Genomic DNA, 9,411 nt, shown 5'->3' on the forward strand with positions numbered 1-9,411 from the left:
TGTCTGTGGGATGCTGTGGGTGTCATGAGGGCTGTGGGTGCTGTGGGATGTCCATAGGGTCCCCATGGGGTGCTACGGGGTGCTGTGAGTTCCAGGGGTCCCCGAGCAGATCCAGCAGCAGTTGGATGGTCATGGTGCTGTGACCGTGATGATGATGGCAGCCTTGGCTTGGCATTGGGCCTTCAGCACCCACCAGCCCTGCTGTGGCCAGGCCAGGCCATGCCTCACCACAGCCTCCTGGTGTCACTGGGGGGGACCCCACTGCTGGGCAGAGGGTGCAGGTGGGGGCTGTGTCCCCACGCCCCACTGTGACACATTCCTGTTGCCCCATGGGCTTGGGGACATGGATGAGGGCACGGGGACACACACCAGGGCTTGGGACATACATGGGGACAAAAACCAGGGCACAGGGACATGCACAGAGCATGGGGACATGTGTAGAGACACACACCAGGGCCTGGGGAAATGGATGGGGATATGCAAGGACACACACACCAGAGCTTGGGGACATGGAAGAGGGCACAGGGACATACAGCAGGGCCTGGGGATGTGCATGTGGACACCCACCAGGGCTTGGGGACATGAACGAGAACATGGGGACACCCACCAGGGCTTGGAGACATGCACGAGGATCACAGGGACATGCATGTGACACACACCACAGCTTGAAGACATGCATGGGGAGACAGACCAGGGCACAGGGACATGCACAGGGCCACAAGGACACACACCAGAGCTTGGGGACATGCACAGGGCCAGGCACAGGGACATCCACGGGGACACCTACGGGTCCACCCCTGGTGCCACCCACAGGGACAGCACCAGTCACCATGGGATGGTGGCCCTGCTGGGCCTGTCCCTTCTTCTGCAATCAGTGCATAAACAGCAACGTCAGCAGGTGACACGGTGACAGAGGTGTCACCATGGAGCTGGCCGGGTCCCTCAGCTTCCTCCTGCTCTTCCTCCTCCTCCTCCTGCTGCTGCTGCTGCTGGGGAAGGGGCAGCAGGGGGGGCATCCACTGCCCCCAGGGCCCCCTGCGCTGCCACTGCTGGGAAACCTGCTGCAGCTGTCCCCAACCAGGACCCTGGAGGTGCTGCTCAAGGTGGGGACATCATGGGGACATGGGGGGACATGGCAGGGACATGGGGACCTGCTGCAGCTGTCCCCAGCCAGTACCCTGGAGGGACTGCTCGAGATGAGGACATGGGGGGACATGGCAGGGACATGGGGACCTGCTGCAGCTGTCCCCAGCCAGTACCCTGGAGGGGCTGCTCGAGATGAGGACATGGGGGGACATGATGGGACATGGGGGGACGTGGGGGGACATGGGAACCTGCTGCAGCTGTCCCCAACCTAGACTCTGGAGGGGCTGCTCAAGGTGGGGACATCATGGGAACACGGGGGGACATGGCAGGGACATGGGGACCTGCTGCAGCTGTCCCCAACCAGGACCCTGGAGGGGCTGCTCAAGGGGAGGGGAGCAAGGGGGTTTGGGTGTCACCCAGTGTCCCTTCAGCTCAGCCAGATGTACAGCCCCATGTTGCTGGTATGGCTGGGGACACAGCAGGTAGGTGAGTGACACAAGTGGGTGACATGGTGGGTGACACGAGTGTCCGTGGTGTCCCCAGCTCAGTGAGAAGTACGGCCCTGTGTTCACGGTGTGGCTGGGGACCCGACAGGTACTGGTGCTCTGTGGACACGCTGCAGTGCGCGAGGCGCTGGTGGACAACGCCGAGGCCTTCGCTGGGCGTGGGCGCCTGCCCACCATGGAGAGCACCTTCCATGGCCACAGTGCATGGGGACGCTGGGGGTGGGACCTCAATGGTGGCACACTGACAGTGGTTGGACCCCCGTGATATTCTCCCCGTGCAGGGTGCTGACCCACCCAAGGGTGCTACCCACCCCCTATGGGTGCTGACTCCCCTGTCCCCTCCCCATGGGTGCTGTTTCCCCAAGGCTGCTGACCCCCCTGTGTCCCCCCCAGGGGTGGTTTTCGCCAACGGGGAGCGCTGGCAGCAGCTGCGCCGCTTCTCGCTCTCGGTGCTGAGGGACTTCGGGATGGGCTGGAAAAGCATCGAGAGCCGCATCCAGGAGGAGGTGCAAGCACTGCTGAAGGAGCTGCGAGACACCCGGGGTACGGGGGGGTCAGGGTGGGGGGGACACCCCCCTGGGTGCTGAAACCCCCCAAGAACAGCCCCCGCTGCCCCCAAGAAGTGCTTTGACCCCCACGTACCTGCTGGGTTTCACCTGTGGTAGCGGGGCTCAGGGGGATTGGAGGGAGGTCGGTGGGGTGACAAGGGTGGAGCACACCCCTGGGTGCTGACACCCCCAAAAAATCCTCCTGCCCCCCCTTCAACTCCCCTGTACCTGCTGAGCTGCACTCAGGTTATGGAGTGGGGCTGAGGGGGTTTGGGGAGGTCTGAGTGGGTGAGGGGTCAACTTTGGGTGCTGACCGCCTCCCCAAAATACCCATTTCCCCCAGAGAAGCCGTTTGACCCCACGTACCTGCTGAGCTGCGCTGTGTCCAACATCATCTGCTCCATCGTGTTCGGGAACCGCTTCGACTATCGTGACAGTGAGTTCCTGGAGCTGCTGCGGCTCATGAACGAGAGTTTCCGGGAGATCAGCCCCCCCTGGGCGCAGGTGGGGGGGCTGCAATGGGGGGTGATGACAGGGCTGCAATGGGGGAAGTGGGGCAGTGAATTGGGGGGTCCAGGGCATGCGATGATGAACCAGAGTTTCCGGGAGCACCCAGTTTCTGGGTGCATGTGGGGTCAGGGGGTGCGTGAGCTGGGTGGTGGGGGTCGGGGGAGGTTTGATGATGAACAACAGGTTTTGGGAGCTCAGTACCCTGGTTGCAGGTGAGACCTGGGGGATGCAAAGCGTGGCTGAGGGGGTTCTGGAGGTGTCATAGGGGTGCATTGCGGGGGGTGCAATAGGTGGAGGTGTCAGCAGGTGCAATGACTTTTTGGGAGCTCAGCACCCCTGGGGCAGCTGGGACCCCCAGGGGTACAAGGAGTGGCTGGGGGGTGTCCATGGAGTGTGGGGGGGACTGTGTCACGGTGGTGCAGTGGGGAGACTACAGGGAGGTGTAATGGGGGCGGTTGGGAGGTGCAATGATGATCAAGAGTTTCTGGACCTCCCAGTCCCTGGGTGCAGGTGGGACAGGCAGGATTCAAGGAGTTGCTGGGGGGGGCCTGGCAGCTTCCTGGGGTGCAGGGTGGTGTCTGTGGGGCAAGTGACATCCATCTCCCCCCGACTAGGTGTACGACATGGCAGAGACGCTGATGCAGCATATGCCGGGTCCGCACCGGCGCATCCCTGTGATGCTGGGGCGGATGCGCAGATTCATCGCCCGGAGGATGAGAGACAATGCGGCCACGCTGCAGCCCAGGGCCCCCCGCGACTTCATCGACTGCTTCCTGCAGCACATGGAGAAGGTGGGGGGCACCAAACCCCACCTCGGCGGGGCCCCTTTGCACCCAGTTTACTTGTGCAAAACTTCAGATGATCCTGTGCACACAGGGAGAACCCCTCCACCCTGGGGTGCTCCTGTGTGCCTGGGGTGATCTCCTGCAAGCCGGGGGAGGCACCTGCAACCCAGAGGGGGTCATGTGCACCATGGGATGCTCCTTTGCACACAGAGTGCTCCTGCTCACCCACATCCCCTGAGCACCCTGGGCTGATGCCCTGCACCCAGAGGTGTTCATGCGCACCCAGCTCACTCGTGCAAAACCTGGGGTGCTCCTGTGCACTATGGGGCACTCCCTGCACCTCCACATTCCATGTATGTGTGTCCCCCCAGGAAAAGTCAAACCTCTCCTCGGAGTTCATGCTGGAGAAGCTGGAGCTCACCACCCTCAACCTTTTCTTTGCCGGCACCGAGACTGTCAGCTCCACCCTACGCTATGGCTTCCTCATGCTTATGAAGCACCCGCACGTCCAGGGTAAGCGGGGCACATCCCACCCAGCCCCAACTCACCCATGGGGGCCCTGTCACTCCCTGACCCCCCTGTCCTGCTCGGCACTGCAGAGAAGGTGCACGAGGAGATCGACCAGGTGATCGGCCGCGACCGGGCGCCCACTCTGGAGGACCGGGGACGGATGCCATACACGGATGCCGTGATCCACGAGATCCAGCGCTGCAGCGACCTCATCCCCCTCAACGTCCCCCACCGTGTCACCCGCGACATCGTCTTCCGTGGCTACTTCATCCCCAAGGTGCTGGTGGTGTGCACAATTCTCTGTGCGCGATTCTGGATGCACCATTCTCTGTGCACACTGCCTTTTACAAAGTGCTCTCTGCACGCTTCCATGTTTGCACTGCCCCATGCGCCCTTGCTGCATGTATGCTTCCTTGTGCACCCTGCCTTGTTTGCATGGCTCCCTGCACACCTGCTGCGTGTCCCGTGCACACTTGCTTCTTCATACACTCTGCCTTGTTTGCACTGTCCTGTGCTCATCCCCTGCTAACACAGCTTCATGTACACTTGCTGCACATGTGCTGTTCTGTGCATGCTGCCCCATTTGCACAGTTCCATGCAAGTGTGCTGCATGCTCCATGCATACTTGCTGCATGCACGCTTCCCTGTGCACCCTGCTCCATGCTCACTTGCTGCACATGTGCATCTCTGTGCACACTGCCCTGTGAACACCTGTGCATGAGTGCTGCTCCATGCCTGCTGCTGCATTTACGCTGCTCCATGCACATTTGCTGTATGCATGCTACTCCATGCATTCCTGCTGCATGCACGTTTTCCTTTGCATGCTGCCCTATGCACACTTGCTGCACGCATGCTTCTCTATGCATGTTTGCTGCACACACGCTTCCCTGTGCACACTTGCTGGACGCTGCCCTGTGTCCCCCACCCACCGCATGTCCCCTCTGACTCCCTCAGGACACTGACGTGTACCCTCTGCTCAGCTCCGTCCTGCATGACCCCTCCGTCTTCAAACACCCCAATGCCTTCGACCCCATGAATTTTGTGGACGAGAGTGGCCGCTTCAAGCGCAATGATGCCTTTGTCCCCTTCTCCTCAGGTAGCCCCGGCACTGAGGGTGAGGGCCCTGCACCCCTGGCTCCCCATGACCCCCTTGTGTCCCCGCAGGGAAGCGGCTGTGCCTGGGTGAGGGTCTGGCAAGGATGGAGCTGTTCCTGTTCCTCTGCACCATCCTGCAGAACCTGTGACTGCAGCCACTGCAGCCCCAGGAACAGCTGTCGCTGGAACCACTGGTGTTCGGCTTCACCAAAACCCCCCCCGTCTACCAGCTGCGCATGGTGCCGTGCTGACCCCCTCCCACACCGAGACCTCCCCAGACCAGGAACATCCTCCCCCCAGCACCCAGACTGCCCCACACACACACTGAGACCCCCTCCAGGACTGGGAAATCCCCCTGTTATTGGGAAGCCCCCAGCACCAGGACCCCCTGGTACAGGGAGCCCCGCAGTACTGGAAACCCTTCCTGGTACTGGGACCCCCCTAACATTGAGAACCCCTGCATCAGGACCCCCCCAGCACCAAGACCTCCCCCAGCATTGGGACACCACCCAGGTACCAGGATTCCTCCAGCACCATGAACCCCTTGCAGCACTGGGACCCCCCCAGCATTAGGAACTCCCCTGGGCACCAAGACCCCCCTTGCACCAGGAACCTCCTCCCAGCACTAGGACCCCCACAGCACTGGAATCCCCCTTCAGCATTCAGACCACCCCAGCACCAGGACCTCGTAGTACAGAAACCCTCAGCACTGGGAACCACCCCCTGGGACCTCGACCTCCCCTGGAACCAGGACATCCCCCGAGCATTGCAAACACCCCCAGCACTGGGACCTCACTGGCACCCAGGTCCCCTGGCACAGGGACCTCCCGAGCACCAGGAATCCCTCTTGCACCAGGACCCTCCCTCAGCATTGAGAACTCCCCAGCACTGGGATCCCCCAGCATCGGGACCCTCCAGCAGTAGGACCCCCTGACATTTGGAACTCCATCCCAGCACTGAAAACCCCTCTCCACCATTGTGACACCACCCCCCCCGAGACACAGCAGGAACCCCTCCTGGCACCAGGACCCCCAGTACCGGGAACGCACTCTGGTACTGGGACCCATACCCCTGCACTGGGAATCCCCCAGGACCCCCTCCAAGCATTGAGCCCCCCATAAAGTCTCTCGTGAACTCAGCATCTGTGTCATCACCGGGGGGACACAGGGGACCCTGATCATAATTCTGGGGGGACATGGGGTGGGGGGCACAGAACCTGCCTTCCCCAAGAACCTAGTGGGGTGCAGAGCTGTGCAAAACCCTGAAGGAATGTGCAAGGCCCTGAGCAAGTGTGCAGGGAACGTGCAACGAGAGTGCAAAGCCATGCAGAGCCGTGCACAGCCGTGCAAAGCACCCAGCCAAGCATACAGAGCTGTGCAAATACCTGAGCAAGTGTGCAGGGAGTGTGCAGTTGTGCAAAGCCCCAGTGAGTGTGCAAAGCCATGCAGAGCTGTGCACATCCCCAAGCTGAGTGTGCAGATACATGCAAAGCCCTGAGTGAGTGTGCACAGAGCATGCAAATCCCCAAATGAGTGTGCAAAGCCCCAAGTGAACATGCAAAGCCCTGAGTGTATGCAGAACGTACCCCTGAAACCCAGTGTGTCCTCACCCTGTTCCCCCTCGGCTTCATCCGACTCATTAGCTCTGTCCTCATTAATCAACCCCAATTAATCCTTGATGCTTGATTGCACAATGTCCTGGATTATTAATTACCCAACACACATAGTGATTAATCATTATTAATCATTAATTCCACAACATTCTCAATTAACAATCAACAACTGCATTATGAGCCTTGTCATCAACTATTAATTGCCTGATGCTCTTCATTAATGCTCATTAATTTTCTACACATCATTGATTATGGATCGCCCAACATGCTTCATCGTTAATTACTGCTTGCATCAGTTCTGATTAATTGCAAGGTGTGCTTAATTAGTGGCAATCGATCACCAGACATGCTTAATCATCAATTATTGACAGCACTGTGTTTAATTATTGACAATTGTGCTGCTAATTGCACAATGTCCTTTGCCCTTGCGTATCAATTTCTGGTTAATCATTGTTTACCCCAGTTAATGATGGGGGGCAGGGTTAATGACTGACCACAGGATCACAGAATCCTTTCAGTTGGAAGAAACCCCCAGGATCACCAAGTCCAACCATTAACCCAGCCCTGGGGCTGCCCCATGTCCTGAGAACCTCATATCCATCTGTCCAGCCCTCCAGGGATGATGACTGCAGCAGTGCCCTGGGCAGCCTGTTCCAATGCCCCACAGCCCTTTGGGGAAGAAATTGTTCCCAGATCCAACCTTAACCTCCCCTGGTGCAACTTGAGGCTGTTTCCTCTGCTCCTGGCTCTTGTTCCTGGGGAGCAGAGCCTGACCCCCCCTGGCTCCAAGCTCCTTTCAGGCAGTTCAGAGATCAGAAGGTCTCCCCTCAGCTCCTGTTCTCCAGCTGAACCCCCCAGGTCCCTCAGCCGCTCCCATCACACTTGTGCTCCAGCCCCTCAGCAGCTCCGTTCCCTTCTCTCCACTCGCTCCAGCACCTCAAGCCCTTTCTTGGCGTGAGGGGTCCAGAACTGCCCCCAGGATTGGCGGTTTGGCCTCCCCAGGTCCCAGCACAGGGACGGTCACTGACCTGAAACTGCTGGCCACACCAGTGCTGATACCAGCCAGGATGCTGATGGCCTCTTGGCCACCTGGGCACACGCTGGCTCATGTTCAGCTGCTGTTGACCAAACAAATGTGTTGCTTGAAAAGTGAGTTGTGTTTGTTCCATCTAGAATTTCTCACCTATCATGTATTTGTTATTCAGGAGCATCCTAATATTCCTAAGTCACGTGAAATACTGAGAAAACACAGAGCACAAACTTCATCATAACACTTTGTGCTGTTATCTCCTAGAATGTGCAGAGCTGAGCTGACATGCGAGATCATGTCAACTTGAGAGAGGTTCAGCTGAAATAACGCTTCCTAAGTTTCATAAAGTGTTTTTGGGGGGGAAGTGGGGTGGTGGCGCATGGAACTCAAAGTGCTCGTTTGACATCTAATGGAGAAATGTTGCGAACAAACAGTAGTTTTCTACTAAAGATAATATTGTTTCTGCCTGTTAATTTCTATGTTTTGATTGTAGATGCCAATAGCTTTCTCACTGGTTCCTCAAGAAATAATCTTGGAATCTCTTGCATACAGCCAGTTGAACAGCTTGTCAGAGGAAATACAGTAAAATGAGCACACTCTGATTAAAAAAAAAGGTTTCATACAAGTTCATCATAGTTTTACTTCTCTAGTAATACCATTTAGAAGAAAGATTTCAATCAGTACAGATAATGCCACATTGTGCGTCTAGTGTTGCAAACATCGACACTGAGCATTTATTATTCTGTTATTAAATACAGGTGGATGACAACGTTTGTTTCTTTATGGAATGTTTTTCAGTTTTTTTTTCCTATTGTCTGGAATGCTTCTCCTATTCCTCTTGCCCTTCTTTCTATCCTAGGATGTGTAAATGTAACTTTCTACAGTCTCTTCTTTGGGAAAGAGAGTGAAATCCAGGTGTTTACTTTGTTCTAGGGAGCAAATACAGTGGGTTTGACTATTGATGTGATTCAGAGCAGCATGTGGAGACAGATGTGTTTGGTGCAGCCTTTTAATGCAATACTTGCAGAACCAAGAAGAAAAAAAAACAAACACACACATTCTCTGGGAGCTGAGTTCCTAAAGGGAACATGTCTCAGGGTTTTCCCATTGCCACCGATTATTTACTTGAGGGCATTTTATTCCTGACATTCATCTTCTAGATGGAGTGTTTCAAGTGAAAAACATGTTTTTCTCTTGTGCGGTGCCCCTGGATCTCAGCAACATCCTTGTGGGAACGGCAGTGCTGGAAGCGCTGTTTGCCTGAGGAGAGTCCAGGAAGGTTCATTCCAATTTAGCCATGAGGTTGAGAATCTTTTTACTCCATCAGCTCCTGAAGCAGTTTCCACGAAGAAGCAGCTGCCAAAAGTACCGAAACACAAGCTGATCACGCGTGTCCCAATGCCAGTGGTCAGCACAAGATCAGGAGAAAATCCTCGAACACTGAAGATCCATTTGGTGCCTCCCACCATTGCATCCTCCTGTGCTGAGGCCATGACATGGAGGGGCAACATAGCTGGGCAGAGTGACAGCCCAGGGAGCCAGAGGCCACACCTCAGGTGAGGGGCGGGCACTGCAGCACAGCAGCCTGAGCACCTGGGGCCAATCAGAGGCTGCCCTCATGGAAGGGCGGGTCCCAAACAGGGCAGAATGACAGCCCAGGGGACCAATCCGGGGCAGCGTCACCCCAGGGAGGAGACTGGCTGCCCTCCCGCCTTGTGCTGGTGGAGGC

The 9,411-nt window shown here is 57.1% G+C and overlaps 1 protein-coding gene across 6 annotated transcripts; it reads left to right on the top strand.

Annotated features, from left to right (window-relative positions):
- The first annotated feature begins 667 nt into the window (after window positions 1-667).
- On the top strand, window positions 668-8,430 carry LOC102086033 (cytochrome P450 2G1). Of its 6 annotated transcripts, none has more exons than XM_065072815.1 (7): window positions 676-1,103; window positions 1,986-2,135; window positions 2,484-2,576; window positions 3,265-3,441; window positions 3,807-3,948; window positions 4,035-4,222; window positions 5,110-5,328. In XM_065072815.1, the coding sequence occupies exons 2-7, from the start codon at window positions 2,060-2,062 to the stop codon at window positions 5,187-5,189; spliced, it is 756 nt and encodes a 251-aa protein (XP_064928887.1). In that variant the 5' UTR covers window positions 676-1,103; window positions 1,986-2,059; the 3' UTR covers window positions 5,190-5,328. The 6 variants fall into 6 exon arrangements, with proteins under 6 accessions (XP_064928884.1, XP_064928887.1, XP_064928889.1 ...); XM_065072817.1 differs by lacking the exon at window positions 5,110-5,328 and adding an exon at window positions 4,900-5,031 and having other exon boundaries at window positions 677-1,103; XM_065072816.1 differs by lacking the exon at window positions 676-1,103 and adding an exon at window positions 4,900-5,041 and having other exon boundaries at window positions 2,094-2,135.
- The last annotated feature ends 981 nt before the right edge of the window (window positions 8,431-9,411 follow it).

The sequence above is a fragment of the Columba livia genome, chromosome 8, assembly GCF_036013475.1.
Source record: "Columba livia isolate bColLiv1 breed racing homer chromosome 8, bColLiv1.pat.W.v2, whole genome shotgun sequence".
In the NCBI taxonomy this organism is placed as follows: domain Eukaryota; kingdom Metazoa; phylum Chordata; class Aves; order Columbiformes; family Columbidae; genus Columba; species Columba livia.

Bases quoted from the DNA above. Each gene is read 5' to 3' on its own strand.
- LOC102086033 (XM_065072812.1), top strand. From the start codon at position 2,060: ATGGGCTGGAAAAGCATCGAGAGCCGCATCCAGGAGGAGGTGCAAGCA. The intron at 2,577-3,264 runs GTGAGTTCCTGG...CCCCCCGACTAG, and splicing joins CCGCTTCGACTATCGTGACA to GTGTACGACATGGCAGAGAC. The intron at 3,442-3,806 runs GTGGGGGGCACC...GTGTCCCCCCAG, and splicing joins TCCTGCAGCACATGGAGAAG to GAAAAGTCAAACCTCTCCTC.